This window comes from Dendronephthya gigantea, unplaced genomic scaffold (genome assembly GCF_004324835.1).
Source record: "Dendronephthya gigantea isolate DGI-Jeju-01 unplaced genomic scaffold, DenGig_1.0 000028F, whole genome shotgun sequence".
Classification (NCBI taxonomy): Eukaryota; Metazoa; Cnidaria; class Anthozoa; order Malacalcyonacea; family Nephtheidae; genus Dendronephthya; species Dendronephthya gigantea.
The window spans coordinates 1,985,071-2,006,378 of record NW_021163038.1 but is presented as its reverse complement, the minus strand read 5'-3'; the positions used below and the strand labels follow the sequence as shown (position 1 = coordinate 2,006,378).

Below are 21,308 nucleotides of genomic sequence, written 5' to 3'. Positions count from 1 at the left end.
TAATTTGAAACTCCACAGGCTTTATCTTTTTTGAGAACGAAGTCCCCGATTTAAAACGTTCCCGATGTCTGGTTTGTCAACTGATGGCTTCCTTGCAAAGTGTTTACAAGCAACGTGTCATTATACTAGTCTGGGGCCTACTGGAGGTTATGTTTTTATCGGCTGTCATCTTTGGTTGGGCCTCTCTTGTAGTATTCTTAAAGAAAGAGGGCTTTTTTCGCGACTTGTGCCCGTCCAAGCACGAAGGAAACGTGACTTCCCATAATGACTATTGCATCAAGCAGGACAAACGGTTGAATTTGGTCTTTCTGATCGGTGTTATCTCGTTAGCTTGGGGTGCGTTCGTTTCCGGGGCCTTTCTGGACCGTTTCGGACCAAGAAAAACAAGACTTCTTTCAAGGTAAGAGCTAGCTGCTGTCACACTTCATATAGCTTGTATCACAAAGTTCAAACAAAAGGCATTATAGGCATAAAACCATTCATGTACTTGCCAAAAATCGTACACTTATCATGGTCCATTAATACAAGACATTGGCAAAACTATTTAGCCATTTTGATCTGTTACCGAGTCTCCTAACTACACAAATGTTACTATCTCACTCTGACATATTTGGGATGAATTGCAAGTAGTTTTTACACAATTTTTCGAATATTTCTTCACCACCTGAAATGACCTTTGTAAGTGCTGTTAAACATCACCCCGCTTAGGTGCTGTTTACACGCATATAAGCCCGATTTATATCCAGGCTTCAACGAAGGGTGGTATTGAAATAAGTGTTTATTGAAACAAGACGAGAAAATGCTGTTGTTGGGATGAATACGAGTGAAAGGATGATGTTATCTACTGATTTCAATACCCCAAAGTCATTCAACGTCAGGTTTATAATCTTGGCTAAGCGGGATCATGTAAATAGCCTCTTAGTCGTGATGAGAGAAGGCCTGACATGACTTTGAAATGATTAAATATAACATGATCCCGATGTAGTCACCTCAACAAAAGCATGTTTGTTTCATAAAGATTTATTTCAAAGCCTGGCTCACATGTCGTAACTCGTCGACGATGTCTGTTTTCCGTGGCTTGATTGATGAAAAAAATCTGGTTGGGCTGTTTATGTACATTTGACCAAATATGGTAATCAAAATTACCAGATCTGGTCACACTGATATGTGGCCTAAGACGCAGTTCGTCCCAAAACAGCCCCCAAATCTCGCGATCACTATCTACCACAGGGGCCGGTTGTATCAAGCCTGTTTAGCCTAAACGGTGGTTAAGTTCAAAATAGAAAGCACGTCTATCGTTTTATTCAACAAGCAAAGTAAACGTTTTTAACCTTAATACAAAAATACTGTTTACAACTACATATTCAGTGCATAATATTAAAGTTGATTCATTCAAGAGAGATTTAAGCGTGTTATTTAATTTTGACTTATCAACCGTTTAAGCTAAACGGGCTTGATACAACCGGCCCCAGTACCTGTCCTCACTGCTATTTTGAAATGATTATAACTTGAGAGTTTGATGCCACCTACGGCTACATGACGAGTTATATTATTGAAAAAGGATGTCTACAATTTGCAAATAAACCACGAATTTTGAGCTTTGGCCCAACAGAAAAACAATTAAAAAATTTTGTGTCGAAGACTCGACTTTGACATTGTTGTAATTCATTTCATACACCCGACTGCATAACAATAGCAGAAAAAATTCACAAATTAAGTGCTACTCGTACTGGCTTCTTAAGGGATTCGTTTCTCAAAAGTCACAGCGTTTCTGGAGCTTCCAGTTGGACATTCCTGTGAAAGAACAACGTGTTTTTTGTCCACTGATTAATTATTATTCGTTGAGATCAAACATCAACGCCGACGCCAAGGCCACCGGGCCACCGGCGCCTTTCGTATTTATTATTATGCAAAGTAATATCTAGCGTGACTTGTATTAAAATGGCTGCCCTTCAACGTGTTTATAAGCAACGTTATTTAATACTATTATGGAGTGTGTTAGAAGTATTTTTCATGTCAGCCATAGTCTACGGCTGGGCATCATTAGTTGTGGTCTTGAAGCAGGAAAATTTTTTCCATGGCTTGTGCGAGGGTCATACAAAGTTTGAAAATAAAAGAAATTCGAGTTCTGTAACCGGCGATTGCTTGCAACAAGACGAGCGGTTGAATTTAGTATTTTTGACCGGTGTTATTTCGTTTTCTGCGAGTGGTTTTTTCTCGGGAGCCTTTCTTGATCGCTTTGGACCGAGGAAGACACGACTACTCTCAAGGTAGGCTCAACTTCGACGAAGGCAAGCCGACATAATATTAGCACGAGTATTAGTAAACATACTTTTAAAGTCGTTTGATGGCAGCTCAACTCGGAAAGCAAATGAGCAATTTGAAGCAAAGTATAAATATTTGTGGAACCGTAGTATCGATGTAAACTTCAGCTTGAAGAAGCAATTTACAAACTTTATAGAATATAGTGTCAATTGAGGTCAAGGTTGTCATTAAGTGTACAAATTTGAAATGATAAATTTGACTAAAATAATTGCAATAATATTATGTCAACGAAGCATTGAATATATTCAGTCATTAAATGCTGACACGTTGATCTTGTTTCCGATTTCTAATCAATACAATCATTACAATGCATGTGTATTAACAGCTACAAAGCCAGTAATTTAAAAGCTTTACGATTACTGAATTTTTATGAAAACATGTTGAAACAGGGACCGGAATATCGAATGAGCTGCAGATATGTAGATCATGTTTACACTATACCGGATTGCATCGTTGCGTCGCAATTTTCATACTGGATTCAGTTTCTGTCCGCATTCATTGGAGGTGATATTAAAATTAATCCGGTACATGCCGGTGCACGTAGTGTGAACAGTATAAAAGTAGTGGAAACGCGCTTCAAATTTCGCGCCGCATAGCCGCATTAATAAACAATCCGATACAAAAATTCAGCCGAAAATTTAACAGATCTTAAAAGGAAATTAAACCTGAAATGATCACAATGACATGGCCAAAGGGATAAGTATATCACTTGAAAACGTGAGCCCGTGATCAGCATTGCAGCGGAGCGTGTTACTGAGCCCGCAGTCAACATTAATTTGCTGCACTTATTGCTAACAGCATATTTAATCGAGTGTAACGATTACGAGGAATATGCCAACGATTGTGAGCGCTAGTCCGTGCAGAACTTTGCAGTTTGCAGCCAAATTTATTCCAACAACTTTTTCTCATTATTTTTACGCGTGCACGGGGTATAAAATACTGGTCACGTGCTGCAGCCTAGTACACAACACATGCGCTAAAGTGGTCTTATTTTTTTATTCTAGTTTCCTTTTCGGGTTGACTTTCCTGTTCTTTGTGCTGGCAGACAAAGGTATTTCGTTAAATATCAGGAGTAATCTGTTGCAAAGGTTATATCATATGACAATTTCACAACATTTTTACAGACAGGCCAAATTTGATTTTTCCCGGGATTCTGACCCTGTCAGCGGCTGGACTCACCCTATTACTGACCATTTTTCAGGTAGAGTGTACTTCTTAATATTGCGAAACTACACGTGATGATTCGATTACACTCTCGAAGCATCATGGTCAAAAAACCGCAGAAACTCTATAAGCTAAGAAGGCAAAGGGGGCAATTTGCCCTAGCAGGCCAGGCTTAATCAAGGGTTCCCAAAATGATCAGGCACAAGAGAGCGGAATAGAAAATTTCATTTCTGCCAATTAGGTTGCAAATATGTTTGAAAAATGGAAGTCTTCAGTCATAAGTGTATTTAATGGAGCAGTAGATTCATCAGCAATCGTACTACTGTTTTTCAAGGTAAGGCTGTGTGTAATCTATGCTATATGCTATGCTGTGCTGTGCTGTGCTGTGCTGTGCTATGCTATGCTATGCTATGCTATGCTATGCTATGCTATGCTATGCTATGCTATGCAATGCCATGCCATGCCATGCGATGCTATGCTATGCCATGCTGTGCTATGCTATGCTGTGATAGAAGTTTAGTTCTAGAAAAAATTGATATAACATTAATCAAATTATTCTTTCTGTTTCTACCTACTAGTTGGTGTACGATGCTGGTGTTCCATTACGGTCGATCAATATATTTTTTTACATTTTCGCCATTGTTGCCATCCTTATCTTCACATTTATACTACCTTCTTTTACAATCACCTCTGAGAGAATTCGTGAAATCAATGGTTCGGAGAATCCAGAGTCCTCTCATGACAATATTCATTCCACACACGAAGTAAGTTAATTCGATGACTGTATGCTGGAGTTGATATGAACTATTTTTTAGCCCCAAGATATTTCTTCCCTTTAAGTTATTGCTTTTACAACAAAGCCTCAGTTAGGTGTAAAGAGAACCTAAGCACTGAAGTTAGGCTTGGTCCTAGCGAAATTTTGTGCTGATTCAATTTCAGGCAAAAGAGAGGAGGCGGAAGAAACATTTAGTAAAGCTAAGAGAAATGAAAAATGTTCATTTTTTCTTTGAAGACCGTAGACAAGCCACTTGTACAAGGTGATCAAGCAAACGGAACAAATAGAATAATTAGGGAATCGGAGTCGAATTCGATAGGAAAGACTCCTGAAAAGAATGGAAAGGTGCAAGAGGAAGCCGATTCACAGTTGTCTCCACTTTTTCAATCAGAAGAATACGAAGACGATGAAATAAAAGATAAAAAGGACGGCGGTGGAACTAGCCCAGGTACAGAAAAGCTCACATACTGACGATGTTCTTGGAAGACAAGATATCACTGATATATCACAAGAACACTTGATGTCTTCGTTTGAAATTTGTTTTATTTTTGCTTTTTTTTTGTAATTGTCTGCCTTCAGTGGTAAAGCGTCACAGCATATTATAACTAACATCATTTCTGTCTTTCTATCACAGATTCCACGCCCCGATTGATAAGCTTGATGTTAACCTCCGAGTATATCCACACGACGTTTTTTCTTAGTTTGTGTAACCTTCGTTTGTGGTTTTACGTCGGTTACTTAAACTCGTATTTGGAATTCATGTCTGACAATGACCATGATACAGGTAAATAAGAAATGAAATGTAGGAAATGTAGTGAAATGTAGAAAGTATACTTGGAAACGTAACATCTTGAAGACTTTCGAGATGATATTTCATGATCAATTTATCGAACTAAATAGAGTAAAATAAAATATGAAAAGTCGAAATTTACATGCAGTATTTTCGAAGAACTTGTCTTCTAGTTCTGAAGTGTGATACTCAAATTTTATGAAATCGAATTTCGGCAGTTCTGGTGGACCTAGACGTGAAACCTTAAGGCCCTGTTACACGGTGCAATTTCTCTTGCAAGTTGCAATGGAGTTCTACTTTTAGGAGATGCAAATTAATAAAGATCCTCCAAATATAAGTGCGAGAAACTTGCATGGAGTATAATAATAAACACAGAAGTTTCGTAGTTGCTAAATCTACATCTCTCAAAAGTATAATCGTATTGCAAGTTGCATGAAAAATTGCACCGAGTAACTAGGGTGGTAGAAAACCAAGAGCGCATTCTTTTATCTAAAAGTCATTAGGTCTAGCCGACGCTCGAGAATCAATGATATTTAGTATCTTGTGTTTCCACGTTTTTTAGTAAGTCACTACACGAACTGGTTCGGGATCGCGCAGTTTTCCGGTTTTGTTTTCGCCCCTATCGTTGGTATTGTCATGGATTGGAAACCGAAAGGAAAGCGAAATCAGAAGACTGATTTGGGTTTTGTCGTCGGGTTTTTTCTTACCTCATTCACCGCTTTCGTTTTAAATATTTTGGTTCTTGTCCCTGACCTTTCTGTGCAGGTATGAACACGCCGCATGCGTCGATGGAATTATCTTTTTTTAGCTAATTCCACTAATAACGAAGTGTTAATATATACCATTTTGACGTTCTAGTATGCGTCTTTCGTCGTTCAAGTTGTTCTAAGAGCCTTCGTCTACACTGTCTATTCAGCGTTTCTCTTACACAAGTAAGTTTCCTGCACATATACTTGTGGGACAAATATATTGACATTTATTGTATTGCCAATGCTTAAAACCCTGGCGTTTTTTCTCTTCTCATAAACACTTTGTCAAAAATATTGGCAAAAATGAATTCCAATTGCATCAGGTTGCTACAGTCGTGTGCCTATTGATCGCTGCATTCGTAACGTGGTGTTTTTTTCGCTCTGGGCTTTGTGTGCTTTTGATAGGTATTTTGTACTAACTTATTCCCTTTTTAATTAGATTTCCATTGTCGCAATTCGGAAAATTATACGGCGCAGGCCACCTGATATCAGCAGTAATAGGTTCTATACAGTATGGTCTGTTTACGATTTCCGAAGATACCCTTGAGAAAGATCCATTTTGGGTACGTACTGCACTTGATATATTCAGCTATTTATCTATGAATATGTAGACCAATGCTTATATACGTTGAAGAACTACCCGTTATTAAAAGTAAAATCATTTTTAATCGCTATATGTATAGTTTGGCTTACTTCATACATCTTCACATTATTTGAGCCAAACAAATTGAACTTGTCGTAGCCCATCTCAACCCTATCTTAAATCACCTGCGGTTGTGATAATTTATACGTAACACTCCAGACACATGCAACGTATCATGCATATCAGTGGTGGTCACACTATAAGCCACTTTTTATGGGTGATTTCACCAAAGCAATTTCACGTATAGCATGAATATTTTCAAGAGACCATTTTGAATATAGCGTGTTTCTTTTTCGATATAGGTGAATGTTGGTTTTCTAGTGTCTTGCTTGTATCTGAATGTTCTTCCAACCCTTTTGTGGTTTAAGGAAAGGAAAGCGGAACGACTGCAAAAACGTAATGGCGAAAAACGTATAGTAATTACATAACACTACTATCTATGCAAGCCGGTGGTGAAGGGAGGGAGTTAAAAGAGTTGGAATGGTGGATGCTACATGGTCGCATTTACACCCTGTAGCTTCGGAACGAGGAATTTTCGTGTCCGAGATTGATTAGAAAGTGTTGATTGAAAGGAATGTCTTATGACCTGGGTTATTACGGTTCTAAAATTAGTGTCGGTTTTTTAAACGTTCCCGTTTGCACGAATTTGAATGGAAATGTTAAAATACGTAAATTTTTACCTTCATGCTGTTAAAAAGCATGCATATTGTTATTAGTATGCATTCTGCCTCTGTCCATGAGCTATTATCACACGATGCGCGTTTTCAGTCTGCATCGTTTGGTTGTGCCATATATATAAGATGCAATTTAGAGAATGTGCACGTGTTAGAATACGAATCATGCATGCGTATAACGAAACACATTGCGCTGTGAAAAAATCAAAACATTTAGACTGGGTGCTAAAGTTCGGACTAACAGAAAACACTTAGGAAATTAGTTAATCACATTTTCCCTAAAATTTTTTTACGAACCTCTTAGATTGTCATATTTACAATTTAATTTCTTTTCATGTTCACAGTTCCATTTTTCTGTTCCTCCATATTTTACAACCGCAATCTATAACAATACCATCATCAGCGCGAATAAAACTCTCAACTTAAACTTACGAAACAATACATATAGTGAACATATGTTGACGATTGGTCTGGTTCATATTCACACGATATTAAACTATATGGCTCATATGCATGTGTAGAAGAACGTAAGCGCGGGACTTTTACGCATGCGTACGTAGCTGCATATAATTTCGTATGACATTCCTATGGTTTTCTACATTCTTGGATCATTCAGGCAATGAAAAGCCAAAAGAGAAAAGCGAGTGCCACCCAAAGGAATATTTTTGAAAGAAATTGTTCCTGCGCTTCCTGAGGTGATCCGGGAGCCGGAGCTGTAAAAATATCGAGAATTACTATATACAATATATATATAATAATATATAGGGGGCGGTTGTATCAAGCCCGTTTATGGTTTGGCTTAAACGGTGGATAATCAAGATTAAATAACACTCTTAGATCTCTCTTGAATGAGTCAACTTGAATTTTATGCACTGAATATGATGTAGTTGTAAACAGTATCTTTGTATTATGGTTGAAAACATTTACTTTGCTTGTTCAATAAAACGATAGACTTGCTTTCTATTTTAAACTTAACCACCGTTTAAGCTAAACGGGCTTGACACATCCGGCCGCAGAAGTTCAAGTTTACGAATGAGCTTATGTTCAACTTTCCTGAGTTTTTTTTTCAAGTGCTTGACGTGCTGATGTAAACAGCAGATGGACATGCGATAATAATATGTGACAAATATCTAATCCGTAGTCTTGACTCTTGATAAGAAGACTTAAACTTACCCTGTCCAAAACCACCGACATTCTAAGATAAAGCAAAGAAAAATAAAATATTTTATTATTAATGTTTGTTATTATGTATGTATGATTAATTTCCATCCGACTAGGGCCTCCTTAAGATTCAATATCTTTGGAGTTTGGTATGCAATCAACATCAACGCCCCCCATGTAATACTTACACCAGCTCCTGCTGTTAAGAATGTGAAGGGAAAAGCTCCTATACCAAATGATACATGCCAACCACCACCCATATCCAACCCAGGAAATATCTGAAGCGAAGTAATATTAATTCATCGGGTGAGAATTTTAGTATAGGTTGATTGCATTACTTTGAACACACGATCACAAGTGTAATACACGATAGGCTTTAGTTATTACAATGATATTCAAGCAATTTTTCGTGCCAAAATGCTTAGAGGACTTGAACCTTGACGCTAAAGAAAAACGGCTGTAAACTCGGGAAATCACGTCAACTATTGTGAAGAGAAATCTTGTGGAAATTACAAATTTCGAAAGAATAACAATCTTTGATAGTGGAAGCACCTTTGGCGGCCCCATTTTGATTTTTGACCGTTTCAATCAGTGGTTTCAATAATTTAATGGAAGACAGTTCCATTGGCCTTCCATATTTCGTTTTTGAAAGACTGAGTAATAAAAAATCTCAACAATCCTTCAGCGAAACATAAGTATTTTATCTTTTTCTTGTTAAAAATGCATCAATGAAGTTTTTTATCGCTATTTTGTGCTATTGAGTAAATTTTCCAGGTGAGATGGAAGCAAGAGAAACAAGAACATGAAGAATTTTAAAAATACGACTGACCCACATTCTCTTCGACAACGGTAAGAAAACGAAAAAAGGTAAGGCATTTTTATGTGAAATATGGAAGTGTAAATGCAGATGTGATAGTTTTGCTGCAACAGAATGCTATTGATTGATGTAATTCACACACCATGTCACAGGAGGGGTATGTAACCCCTTGAGGTGAATGTTGTTAGGGGGTTCCCCCTCCTCCCAAAAAAAATACATAGAGATTTTTCATACAAAAAGTTACAGCAAAGTTGCCAAGAAGAGGCAAGTAGGTTGGCAAAAAGGGGAACAAAATGTCACAGTTGGGACCTCAAGAAGTTTTTGTGTATCTTACTCCATTATTTTCTGGTTCAGTTCTTTGTCCTTGAGGTCTTGGCGGTGTTTTATCTCTCGGATCTGTTTGATCACTGCTCCCCCGGCCATACAGAGGGATCACTTTGTCCCGACTGATACCCGCTTTGCACACAGGGCATGCAGATCTGTTTGGTCTTGTCTCTAACCACTGTAACATGAAAAGACACTTAAATCACCAGAAAAAAACATGATTCTTATTTAAAGTTGGTTTAATGGTTGATTTCTTTGAAAATGTTTTAACCAATTGTTACTTACCCTTGAGAGACACGGCCAACTAAAATGAAAATGACAGGGTAGTTAAGGTGGACACTCTCCTTTGTGGAATTTGTATCTAGAGGATGTAATGTGGGTCTGTATTGAGGAGCTAAAGTGTTCAAAAAAATGGGTACTAACCCATTCTAAAAATGCGATAGTCTCTTCCAAAGCCATGAAAAATTACTTTCATGAATGGCATCGACTGCAGATTTGAAATTAGGAAACCCTTATTAATGCCACTATAATACCTTATCGATAAGGATGCATTTTTGATATGGGATTATTAGGGCCGCCTGGAAACACTATGAAAGTTAAAAAAAAGTATGCGTACGTCCTGACCATGTTTTTGTACGTTTAGGACCATGTTAAATCACGCATAAAGTGCCAAACGGAACGGAAATACGGACGTAACCCGTTTACACAGGGCAGTTGAATTGATAAATATTGTATATGAACACTATTATATTGCCCACAAATGTGTTTTTTTCTTACCAAAACAAATGGCCGCACATACTAATTACAGCTTCTTTCGCCGTATCAAGACATATGTTACATTCAAAGTTTGTATTGTTGGGTTCTTTGCTTTTGTCTTGATCTGAGGGCGCTGTTGGATCTTTTTTATTCTCGTTTTCGCCAACATTTTCCTCTGTTGTATTGCTCGCCATTTTTGTTTACATCATTCTTGGGCTTCCACTTTGGTTTGAGAATATTCATTTCTTTGGAAACTTATGTTTTCCGAAAAAAAGTAAAAAAAGTAACTGTTTTATGTTGTGTTAGTGGAATTCTCAAAGCGCGAGAAATACAAGAATATTTATATTCTTTCATAAAAATTTTAGCTCTACTGACCTTGTAGTACCCCCAATTGTTCTTCATTTCTTTAAAATTACACTGCAACAGTCCATTTGAAGTACCAAGGAGCATGCTTGCTTTATATATTCTGTGATTTAACATTTGCTGGCTATATTTCATAGACGGTGAGTTTAAAGTATAACTGTAAAAGAAAGAATGAAAAAATACTCCAGTTTGCTACCAATTGTAGCCCCAGAACGAGCTCGCCGCTTTGTGCGTTCCGAAAACTGGTATCTACTCGCAGTTGCCATAGTAACGAAATACAATATGGCGGCTCAATAACAATGACAGTCCGATAAAATGTAATTTCGTTCGCGAAATTTAGCGTTCTAAATCGTTTTGCATGCTTCAATGTTCTCCCAATAGTGATGCCTGAATTGTGTGCAACGGACGCTTTTTATAAACAGCTCAAAAGTCTTCGAATTGAAGACTTTCCTTGCGGCCTTGGATCTTGGGTATGTTGTTGCTCTTATCTTAACGGATCGTTTTAATTGTACCAAATATCGATTATCGAGTCACTAAAGTATATATTTACCCACTTTTTAAGTTTTTTTAAACAGAGGCTTCAAAATATACGTCCTAGTTTATCTAAAAAAGCTACTTATGTATTCCAGTACAGAACTATTCCTAATCACATTACCTAATTTTCTGGGGTTAAATTTCAACAATGTTTGATGTTTTAGAGGCAAGCATTGGGCCGAAGTGTATCAAAATATGGTAAGACTGAAAGATTATCGAAGACCTAGTGGTTAAACAAACAACATTTTGACTCGTGACAGTACACCTTCTTGCCTAGATTCTGGTGGAGTGCAGTATGAAAGTGTCGAAGCTTTGCTAGACCTTGAGAAAAGTTCTCCATATGCTGTTGATGGTGGTTGGAGCAAAGAGGCAGCAGACTTACGAAAGATTGCCATAGAGACGCCACATTTCTTGCAAGATCCTAGTTTCGTATTGAGACACTTCACAACGCTCAGAATTATAGACAAAAATGTAATTTATGAAAATTTCATTCGGTAAAAGGTTGCTGGGGCTTGCACAAAAATCGCAAGTCTATATTCTCTTTTTTTGGAGCCATCTTAAATCGTAAATAGTCTAAATTCATCTCCATTTCGCATTATTACACTTTCAAAGTGTGGCATTTTATTGATCTAAACCACTCTTCCTCCAAACTTCCTATTGTCGCAATAAATACGGTCCAGTATAGGGTAACTCCAAAACTTTCATCATTTTTACCTTTACACGTGTAAACTCGCTTCTGTGTTGAGTAATCGAACGTTACGTTCATATGATGTAGGCTAACATTTACCGAAGGGTGCAAAACCCATGTGTTGTGAATTATATTCATGCATGGCCAAAAGTATATTTGGTGAGTCTAGATAGTAATGTTGACTATTGTACAATTCAGGTTAACATCATAGACGAAGGTATTTTAAAGTTCGTTAACTTAAAGGAGTTAATTCTGTCTGCAAATCATATCAGCAAGATAGATGGGAAAAATTTACCGAAAGGATTAGAGGTAATTTTTGCGGAGACGACTGTTGTAATCAGTTAGTAGGAACGTTCATGAAGAAAATCCATAAATGGTAGAGGTGGGACAAGGTCCGAGTGTTTTGGGCGTGGAGTGGGAGCTTAAATCGTCTTCTGTCTATATTAGGTCCTAGAGTTAGCTGCAAACAATGTCTCTGACCTAAGTGCATTGAAATCTGCCAATCTTTGCTCATTGCTGCATCTTGGCTTGGCTCAAAATCAGGTCACTAACATTTTACCACGTTCTTATACTCCTTCAAAATGGTGAGTTAGAGCTACAGTACCAATTACTTAGGTATTGTTGCAAGTCCACTGTTTTCTATATCAGTTCTTGTAAATGATATTTTAAAGTTGGGTGTGGTTTCCAATTTGAATCAATAGCTACAAAAACAAAACACTCAAAACTCCTCAGTCCACTCAACCATATTTTAACATCCACGGTAGGCCATCATTGCTATCACTTGATCTCAGCTACAACAACCTCAGCAATCTTCAAAGTACTGTAGAAATTCTGAAACAACTTCCAGCTCTCAGAAATCTTCTACTTGTCGGTAATCCACTTCATGTAAGTATGTGTAATACAGCTGTGACCAACCATGAACATATTCATTGGTGGATACAAGAAAACTTTTTGATTGCTTGTTGCTGTTCTTTCTCCAGTTGGCGAAATGCTACCATGGTTTCTTGATTGACAGCATTCCAGGTCTTTCGTATCTTGATAATCAAGAGGTCTCCGCTGATGATAAACATCGTTTCAAATCATTTTCTAAAATCAAAGGTAACCATGTATTTTGAAATTACATACTTATGCTGTATTTATATTGAGTATTTATATTTGTTCTCTTCATTTTCTGGAATTTCAAATATGTGTTAACTTTGTACACCAGATTTAGACGTGAATAACAGTTATGTGACTCTTCGAATCATTGGCATAAATGATGTTAAGAATCCTGTCCAAATAGAGGTTTGTTTACTCGTAATCATCGATGTGGAGGGGCCTTGTTTTGCACCCTAATCACGCAACTTAGCAACGACCAAAAGGATATCAGCAAGCTAACTATTCAGAAAACAAAACAACGTCGGTACATTTTTTTATTTTCACACTTTCACCTTACGTCCAGCCATATTTGTTTGTTTAAAGGACCCCGAAGATGGCGATTTTCCAAAAGTTGAGCATAAATATCACGTCGAATTTATGTTCATGAAGGACAAGGTTGAAAAACAAAGCGATATTACTGAAAATATCGATGGTAAAGAATTCGAAGATACCGCCGCAAACGATAGCGAAGGTGAATCATAGTTTACCAAACGTATACCAAGAGGATTCTGTATTACAACTCATCATTACAAAACTACCTTGTTTAATGGCGCTTATTAAGGAATTTTCATGCATTCACAGGCAACCTTGATTGTATTTCCACTGACAACCTACTTTGGGCAGAGATGCTTGAGTTTGACTTCTGTAAAACGATCAAGATTTCTGAGCTGAGTCGGCTTAGGAGTTTTCTCAAAGACGGCATCACTTTCGGGGTGGTTGCCGTAAAACACTCGTACGTGCCGGACGACCCAAGCCTTAGCGAGGATCAAAACATTGCTGCTGTGGTAGCTGGCGAGAAAACACAGGAAAAGCATGCCGTCAAAACTAGTGCGTCTAAAGATCGTATTAAATTGGACGGGAAAAAGTCGGCGAAAACTAAGGTAACCTAATGCAAGTTGTGTAACGTAATAAAAGTGAAAATATTGCCTAAAAAGGCTTTTTGTGCAGTTAAAAGTAAAAGTATAGCTTCCGAATATACCTAAGTACTATTGAAATGAAATCTTTTCCTGCACATTCTCCTCTTAGTCGAGTGTAAAACTATGTATTATTTTTAATCAGCTTGTCTTTTCCAGAGTGCTGTCAAGGTGACGGTTGGGAAGGAAAAAGGCGGGAAAAAGGACAAACGTGACGTTAGCGAGTTATTCGAACTACCCCAGGAGCGCAAAACCGTGGGCACATGTCACGTGTTTCTTGCGTCATTTCTGGATGGCGATACTGTGGTCAACGTCAGCTCTCCGTGTGTGGAGGAGAATACGGGGGGTGAAAATGATCGGACAACTGAGGGTGATGCAGAACTGCAGAGTGCTAAACGATCTGATGACAAGAAGAAAGGGAAAGGTGGGTCGTGACCTGGTGGTTGGCGTTAGTTTGCAATGCACATAAAAGTTTCTGATTGGTTCAAAAATCTTGATTTCAATTTTCCCCCTAAATCAGTTTATGATTTTAGCGGGCAATGAGATTTTAAAGCAAGATGCGTTTGTTTAAAACGTTGTATTCATATTGTAAGGTATTTTTATCTCTGACAGGGGATGGAGACAAACATCCTAAAATTATGCCTCCAGCAAAAGGTAAGACGAAATCCGCAAATCCTCTTGCTGGAAAAGGAAACAAAGGTGGAAAGGGAAAAGATAAAGTGGAAGAATTAAGTGAGGCACACGGTGACGAGGAAGCACCACCCCCGCCGCCACCGTTGTCTATAAAACTGGAGGTGAAGCTGGAGCGTTTGACTTGCACAAAAGATGCTTTGGTAGAAGACAAAAGCTAGATTATTCCAAATGTTGTACATTATGTAGAGTTTTGTACAGTAACGTTTTGTGATCATAAGTTATTTAAATTCACAGAAATGGATTGAAAATTGATATTCACGGCGAACTTAATAATGAATATTTTTGGAATTTTATACTTTTTTGGAATTCCCGGTCAGATTTTTCCCGCCTCTCCGTGGTTCCTCATCCGAAACCCTTTTGCAAGGCTATAGGAATCGGGTGCAAAATGGCGGTAGAGGCGGCAGTGAATCGCTTGGAAGCTTTGGTACGATTTGTAAATATATCTTCAGTGCTAAACACTATATAATAGCTTTTGCTTCTTTCTTTAAATTAAATAGCTTTTGCATCTGTTTCCGAATACATTCCTTCAAATCCTTAATATTTTGGAGTAATTTGCCCGTTTTTTTTTGAATATATTTTAGGCGGGAAATTTGATTTATATTTCGTCGGGTAAATTTAGGTTGAAAAAATCGACGCAGATTTGAACTATGCCGTGCTGAAATTGTCAAACGGGTTCGACAAAAGTTCTGAGGATGGTTTACGAAGCGGAGTGAGCATATATTTTAAAATAGATTAATTTGTTCAGTGTTTACAGTGTTTAGTTCGTTATAATGACCTTTATATACTGTATTAAACTATTCAAAAGCATTCTTACTCAAGCCTTAGATAGTTGATAGCTATGGCATGCACCTGAGGATGGAAGGTCTAATTTTATGATGCATTTTGTTGATAATAAATTTTAACAATCTGTTATACAATCAGTATTAAAAATCAGTATTAAACTATTCTGTACTTGCCCAGATTGGAAAACTTATATCAAAATTTTCTATGCGTAGTTGTGAGTGATCTGAAACGATTAGTTGCAAGCTTTGAGTGGTCAATATCAATCTGATGCAAACTATGAACTAAATTTGAAGAAATCTAGTCATAAACAAGAGAGTCTTCCATGCTGGACACTTGGATCTAAAAGTCTAATATTCCACAATGGTTTCCTTAAGTTGTGTGTCTGCCCATAAAGAGTGTATGTACTGTAGTCAGCAAGATTGTGAGATCTTGAATACTGTTTTAGATTAATCCAGTTCGTCTTATTGAAAGACTTCAGAAAGCAAAGCAAGATTTCAGGACTTTAATGAAAGAAAGTGATGAAATAGAAACAAATCAAAAGGTATTATCAAGTCTTATTGCTGTGTAGATGCCATGTATTGGATTGTTTAGTAACAATTTTAATTTTTGAACCTCTGTTTGATAGACAATATCACAGGAATTGTCAAGATTAACATCAGACCAAATAAGGATGGTTAACAAACTTCAGCTACACACTGGAATGCAGCAATCCAGTACACATGTTGACAATGAAGAGTTTAGGATTCTTCATCAGGAGTGTGTACCGGGTAATGCTCTTGAATGTGGAAATATTGTCGGTAATATATGTATTTAGCATAGGTGAGATTGTTCTAATTTTTGGGGTGTTCTCTATTCAGATTTAATGCAAAATACAACATGCAGATCCCTTGACAGTGCTTTCCAACCTGTGACAGAAAATGAATTCATGAGCATCTCAGATTTGGTGCGTGGAAGGTCAAAGTTAGAAGATGTCAACCAGGTGCATATAAATTAAGCTTATTTTGTTGAATAATAGGGTCTTTGACTTTTATGTAAAATGTACTTTAGAACAAGTTTAAAATTTGTTTCAATGCCTATTTAATTATATGTACATAGAAAATAAATTACATTTTACCAAAAATAGATTTACCACAAGATAGATTTCTGATCAGTTTTATTACTGAGCAAAGATCAGTATTGCATAAGTAGAAATACCTCCAGCCTTCATGCAATAATTATTGTTTATATTGTTTTTGATAGGTTTATGATGTTTTGTTCACATATTTTCAAAAGAATCGTAAGGCCAGGTTAGCTTTAAAAATATTGGATTTGATTTATATATTACAATGATATTTATAATCTTTGGAAGGCTAGTTTGTCAATGACGTTATTTTAAATTGTGTTTTGATGTGACTCATTACTATTGCCATTTGTTCTTAGTTGTCTAACATTGAAAGAAATGACAAAACTTGGTTTGAAAGTTACCGGAGCGACCGGAAACGCGAAATTGAAGGTATTTCATGTTTTCATATTATATAAACCTTGTATTTATGTGGCAAACTACTGGCTGCAGTCAGAAAAAAATAGTGGTGATAATATAGTGACGCCACTCAGTCGTCAAACATGACAGACTAGAACCAGTCATTTTAAACTGGAGTAATTGGTAGACTTGCGCAAGCCTGTCGTCGAACGTTTTTACATGACAGACTGGCACCAGCCTGTCGTCGAACTTTTTTACATGACAGACGGGCGCCAGTTTGTCGTCGAACTTTTCTACATGACAGACGGGCGCCAGTTTGTCGTCAAACATTTCTACATGACAGACGGGGCAAGCCAGTCGTCGAACATTTCTACATGGCGAACTGGCGCCAGCTTTTCGTCGGACTTTTCTACATGACAGACTGGCGCCAGACTGTCTTCGAGCTTTTCTACACGACAGACGTGCGCCAGTTTGTCGTCGGACTTTTCTAAAAGACAGACGTGCGCCAGGTTGTCGTCGAACTTTTCTACATGACAGACTGGCGCCAGACTGTCTTCGAACTTTTCTATATGACAGACGTGCGGCAGTTTGTCGTCGAATTTCTCTACATGACTGACGGGCGCCAGCCAGTCGTCGAACATTTCTACATGGCGAACTGGCGCCAGCCTGTCGTCGAACTTTTCTGCATGGCAGACTGGCGCCAGGCTATCGCTGCGGCTTGTGTAAGAAAAACCTTTAGAACATGATTCGTACGGTTCAAACGCAGTGTAGAACTACACGTTAACTTTTATGGAGACATCACCCCGGCTATTTTAACACTGTCCTTGATATTCGCATTTGATTTAATTCGCATGAGCGAAGCGATGTATAACTAGTGGCAGTGCATGACCTCATTGAAAAATACTATAAGCAAAGTACTTTTAGGTTTTGAAAACTTTAAAAATTATCGACATCGGAAAAGATGGAAGTGTGAAGATGCTGTAGACACGCTCGATCCTTGGGGAAACCAATAGAACAAGGGAAACATTGATCCGGAGACAATATTATCTATACATGAATTTTAAATGGAGACTAGCTGTTCAGGACGCCTGAAGCTTTTGTACACGAAGTTAAAGCGGTTGCAACTTGCAAATAAGTTGTAGCCGCTGCTTCGGTCACAAAGCGATGTATGATGGTATGGTAAATTTCCATGGTAAAGGACATGTCTGAGTCTTGTTTTTCCATAACTGCTTGACGTCTATAGTTTCGACAAAATATCTATATAAAGAAACTTTCTCGATGAAGAAACGCATACAGCTATTATAATTTTTGCACACGCTTAAATATTCGCAGCGTTTTCAGAACTTTGCCTATTTTTAAAGCTGGTTACTTTGTTTGTATATATTTCTCAAAAAGTAGATAAAGTGAATGGCCATGCAAATGCATTGTTTATGCATTTATGGTCACATAACCTAGCTCTTCCCAGAAATTAAGTTGAAAACTTTTAACATTTGATCATAAAATAATTCACAATGCAGTATTTTATACACAACTATGCACTACTATAGTGTTCTTTATCGTAAACGCGACTGTAATATATTATAAGTCCCAGGCAATAGGAACAATCATTGAAAATAGAAAGGTGTTTTATTTTATATATTTGCATATAGTTTTTTAACATTTAGGCATGAACATTATACAGTATACGCTGATTGTATATATATATATAGCTAAACATAATTGAAAAGTTAGGCAAAGTTAAAAATATATAGCTAAACATAATTGAAAATATAGGCGTACACCTATAGGTATAGCTATGATTTTTGCAGATGGAAACATATTGATGATGACAATAATATATACATTAATTTTATTTTAACTGGATTAAATTGCAGTTTAGAGTTCAATTAAAGATTATTTACTCACACCAGAAACCAAAATTTATATTTGCAAAAGAATAGTATATAAATCTGGATTCATTGCAGTGCTGAAGAAATGGCAAAAGGAAATGAATGAGAAATGGGATTGATTTGTACTCATCTCATTTATACACAAATTGCCGACTTTATTTAAGTTGCCCAATTTGCATTTTGTGTTTGTAAGCTACCACCTTCCTTTAATTGTTGTGGTTTACATTGATTTATCCCAGAGCACTGATTCATTCATTCCAAAGTGGTTCATGCAAATTATTTTTGAAATCTAAAAATCGTAGATTTTATAGAACGGAATAACAAATCCTCGAAATGAATTAAGTTCTATATCAATTGGTTCAGCATTGTTCGTTATAAAACTAAAAGTTTTGCTGGGTTTTTTCCTCCTACTACATACGGTAAAGTATTTTCTTCAGTCATCGTTATCAGAGACATAAAGCAAACAAAATACCTCTGCTGACGCAATTAACTAAACACTTTATTTAAGATGCGCAACCACAATTTTTAGTATTGTGTTTGTAAGCTACCACCTCCCTTCAATGTTGTGGTTTACATTCATTTATTCCAGATCACTGATTTTGAAATCTAAATTTCGTAGATTTTTCCACGAAATAACAATTCCTAGAATGATTTGTATCTCACTTGGTTAACCATTGTTTGTTATATTGCAAAATTTGCCACATCAGTGATCATTGAAATCCATAATACGTAGAATCTTCTTCCACGAAATATCAAATCCTCGAAATAAGTTTAGCTCGGTCGAGCATTAATAATTGCTAGATTATACAATAGTTCAGGTGTCATAATATATATTTTCACAACGCCATATTGCCCACAATGGCTTGAATAATTTATAAAAGTAAAAATCAATACCAGCCAACAATTACCTATATTTTGGTTTTCAAGATGTTAATCTTCGGATTTTGTTTTATTTAGAAGTAAATACAGTTTATTTTATACATATCGTGATTGTGCTAATAGATTACATTACGTTACTTTTGTACGCTGAAAACGATCCATGTTTTCCCGCATGGTTTTTCTATCCGTACTTATATCAATCACATTTTAAATTCAGCGATTCATTCATTTTTATGCGGTTAAGAATTAATCCTTTGAAGTATATACTCATTATCTTGACAGTAAAGTATTTACTATACTTATTCCAGACCACTGGTCATTCATGCCTGCTTAAGTAGCTAGAATTTGTTAAAATACCTGCGGTTTGGCGCTTTATTAGGTATGTCAATTTCCGTTTCTTACTTACAAATTCAAAAGGTTAGCGCATAAATATAGGTCGTGCAGTCAGGCGAGTTTGCAGTTTATGCTTTGGATACTGTAAGACCAAGACACAAAGTTAAAGGTAAGTTTCTCGTTTTTTATTCACTCGCTTCACTGCCAAATGCATGCGTGCACAGATTTTATGTGAAAGTTCTTTTGCATACATACAAAGTCAACCTTTCTTGCAATTCTGTTTTGATTGCTTAACAACTTCACGTGCACATTTCAACTAAATGTAATATCGAATTATATTTAAATCAACGTTGTTGTGATGGGTGCTTTATTGGTAAACTGCTTTATTGGTGTCGTGAACTGCTGTAAAGTTTTAAATTAACGTTGTTGTGATGGGCGCTTTATTGGTAAACTGCTTTATTGGTGTCGTGAACTGCTGTAGAGTATGAATGCCCATAAAGATTATCTACAGACATCCCTGAAGTTCAAGGCAAAATTGTGGAACTTTCATGTCATTTTCGACATCATTTTTACCTATATTATTGCTCTTCGCAACTGCGGTTAATGCAATGTAATGCGTTGTGTGTGAAGTCAAATCGTAGCTGCTACTAAAAAATCATGTATTAATTTTCTGGCTGTGTTTTGTTAATTTTAAGGTTGAGGAACATTTTACAAAATGAAGATCATTGCAATTGCTGGTTTTTTCATTGCCTTTATGACTACCTCTGGGAGCTGTGAAGAGGTCAATGCGCTTGATGGGGTGCAAAACGGTATGGAATTACTTGCATTATTTTCTAAAAGTTTTCAGATAAGTACAGATCCAGTTTAATGTCACAAGATAAAAAGGCAACTTCCCTCTAACATTTACATTAATTATTACTCATTTACTTTCTTCGCATTAGTAACTAACGTCATTATCCAAATTACTTTGAAATTACTTATACCCCAATTGGAGAGTGTGTTGATGGTCTCTGCTTAGAGTAAACGTCAGCAAATTACTTAATAACCTTTTTGAGGTGGTTGACGTTATCTTGCTTCTGTTTTACAGCAAACTTTATAAATCACTTAGAGCCTTATTCAAGTGATTGTTGACGTGATCATTCTGTTTTGAGTTCTGTTTTGTCCTATTTTGAGAAATTCAGTGTTCATTTTACCACTTTCTTTTTCTTTGCCCTGATATAGATTTATTGAAGTATTTCTGTGGTGAGTACCCAGAATGTACTTGCTCACCCAAAACTGGTTCATGTCCTTACGGCTACGACGTTTGCGACAGCGCGAAATTTTGCAGACTTGACACGAACAAGCCGTGTTGCAAGCAGAGCTTCTGTGGCGACTACCCAGCCTGTACCTGCCAGGCGAAAACCGAAGCATGTCCATACCGTTACGATGACTGCAGCTACAAAAGATCTTGTAACCTTT

At 37.0% G+C, this 21,308-nt stretch overlaps 4 protein-coding genes across 6 annotated transcripts; 3 read left to right on the top strand and 1 right to left on the bottom strand.

Annotated features, from left to right (window-relative positions):
* The first annotated feature begins 242 nt into the window (after positions 1-242).
* On the top strand, positions 243-7,452 carry LOC114523625 (solute carrier family 43 member 3-like). Its single transcript, XM_028544606.1, has 11 exons — positions 243-400; positions 3,330-3,376; positions 3,450-3,526; positions 3,731-3,823; positions 4,068-4,253; positions 4,502-4,712; positions 4,899-5,048; positions 5,617-5,819; positions 5,913-5,986; positions 6,243-6,366; positions 6,749-7,452. Exons 4-11 carry the CDS (start codon positions 3,740-3,742, stop codon positions 6,872-6,874), a joined length of 1,158 nt encoding a protein of 385 aa, XP_028400407.1. The 5' UTR covers positions 243-400; positions 3,330-3,376; positions 3,450-3,526; positions 3,731-3,739; the 3' UTR covers positions 6,875-7,452.
* An 8-nt stretch (positions 7,453-7,460) lies between these two features.
* Positions 7,461-10,463, bottom strand: LOC114523627 (E3 ubiquitin-protein ligase RNF185-like). Of its 2 annotated transcripts, XM_028544611.1 has the most exons (6): positions 10,200-10,463; positions 9,708-9,726; positions 9,433-9,600; positions 8,470-8,559; positions 8,294-8,315; positions 7,461-7,833 (listed from the first exon to the last, which is right to left on the bottom strand). In XM_028544611.1, the coding sequence occupies exons 1-6, from the start codon at positions 10,370-10,372 to the stop codon at positions 7,733-7,735; spliced, it is 573 nt and encodes a 190-aa protein (XP_028400412.1). In that variant the 5' UTR covers positions 10,373-10,463; the 3' UTR covers positions 7,461-7,732. The 2 variants fall into 2 exon arrangements, with proteins under 2 accessions (XP_028400412.1, XP_028400411.1); XM_028544610.1 differs by lacking the exon at positions 7,461-7,833 and having other exon boundaries at positions 7,973-8,315.
* A 255-nt stretch (positions 10,464-10,718) lies between these two features.
* Positions 10,719-14,753, top strand: LOC114523624 (leucine-rich repeat-containing protein 43-like). Its single transcript, XM_028544605.1, has 12 exons — positions 10,719-11,011; positions 11,240-11,273; positions 11,353-11,546; positions 11,962-12,072; positions 12,211-12,347; positions 12,528-12,648; positions 12,744-12,861; positions 12,971-13,047; positions 13,225-13,372; positions 13,483-13,781; positions 13,974-14,238; positions 14,427-14,753. Exons 1-12 carry the CDS (start codon positions 10,925-10,927, stop codon positions 14,663-14,665), a joined length of 1,830 nt encoding a protein of 609 aa, XP_028400406.1. The 5' UTR covers positions 10,719-10,924; the 3' UTR covers positions 14,666-14,753.
* A 98-nt stretch (positions 14,754-14,851) lies between these two features.
* On the top strand, positions 14,852-19,372 carry LOC114523626 (spindle and kinetochore-associated protein 2-like). Of its 2 annotated transcripts, XM_028544608.1 has the most exons (8): positions 14,852-14,931; positions 15,127-15,216; positions 15,736-15,831; positions 15,916-16,057; positions 16,148-16,269; positions 16,530-16,576; positions 16,710-16,782; positions 17,674-19,372. In XM_028544608.1, the coding sequence occupies exons 1-8, from the start codon at positions 14,893-14,895 to the stop codon at positions 17,731-17,733; spliced, it is 669 nt and encodes a 222-aa protein (XP_028400409.1). In that variant the 5' UTR covers positions 14,852-14,892; the 3' UTR covers positions 17,734-19,372. The 2 variants fall into 2 exon arrangements, with proteins under 2 accessions (XP_028400409.1, XP_028400408.1); XM_028544607.1 differs by lacking the exon at positions 17,674-19,372 and having other exon boundaries at positions 16,710-17,067.
* The last annotated feature ends 1,936 nt before the right edge of the window (positions 19,373-21,308 follow it).

Coding starts and splice junctions, on each gene's coding strand:
- LOC114523626 (XM_028544607.1), top strand. CDS start 14,893: ATGGCGGTAGAGGCGGCAGTGAATCGCTTGGAAGCTTTG. Junction 15,217..15,735: donor AGGATGGTTTACGAAGCGGA/GTGAGCATATAT, acceptor ATACTGTTTTAG/ATTAATCCAGTTCGTCTTAT. Junction 16,058..16,147: donor TCATCAGGAGTGTGTACCGG/GTAATGCTCTTG, acceptor TTCTCTATTCAG/ATTTAATGCAAAATACAACA.
- LOC114523624 (XM_028544605.1), top strand. CDS start 10,925: ATGCCTGAATTGTGTGCAACGGACGCTTTTTATAAACAGCTCAAAAGT. Junction 11,274..11,352: donor CCGAAGTGTATCAAAATATG/GTAAGACTGAAA, acceptor CTTCTTGCCTAG/ATTCTGGTGGAGTGCAGTAT. Junction 12,649..12,743: donor TTGTCGGTAATCCACTTCAT/GTAAGTATGTGT, acceptor TTCTTTCTCCAG/TTGGCGAAATGCTACCATGG.
- LOC114523625 (XM_028544606.1), top strand. CDS start 3,740: ATGTTTGAAAAATGGAAGTCTTCAGTCATAAGTGTATTTAATGGAGCA. Junction 5,987..6,242: donor TCAGCGTTTCTCTTACACAA/GTAAGTTTCCTG, acceptor CTTTTTAATTAG/ATTTCCATTGTCGCAATTCG. Junction 6,367..6,748: donor TTGAGAAAGATCCATTTTGG/GTACGTACTGCA, acceptor TTTTCGATATAG/GTGAATGTTGGTTTTCTAGT.
- LOC114523627 (XM_028544610.1), bottom strand. CDS start 10,372: ATGGCGAGCAATACAACAGAGGAAAATGTTGGCGAAAACGAGAATAAA. Junction 8,560..9,432: donor CTGAACCAGAAAATAATGGA/GTAAGATACACA, acceptor ACTTCGCTTCAG/ATATTTCCTGGGTTGGATAT. Junction 8,316..8,469: donor TCTTAACAGCAGGAGCTGGT/GTAAGTATTACA, acceptor GCTTTATCTTAG/AATGTCGGTGGTTTTGGACA.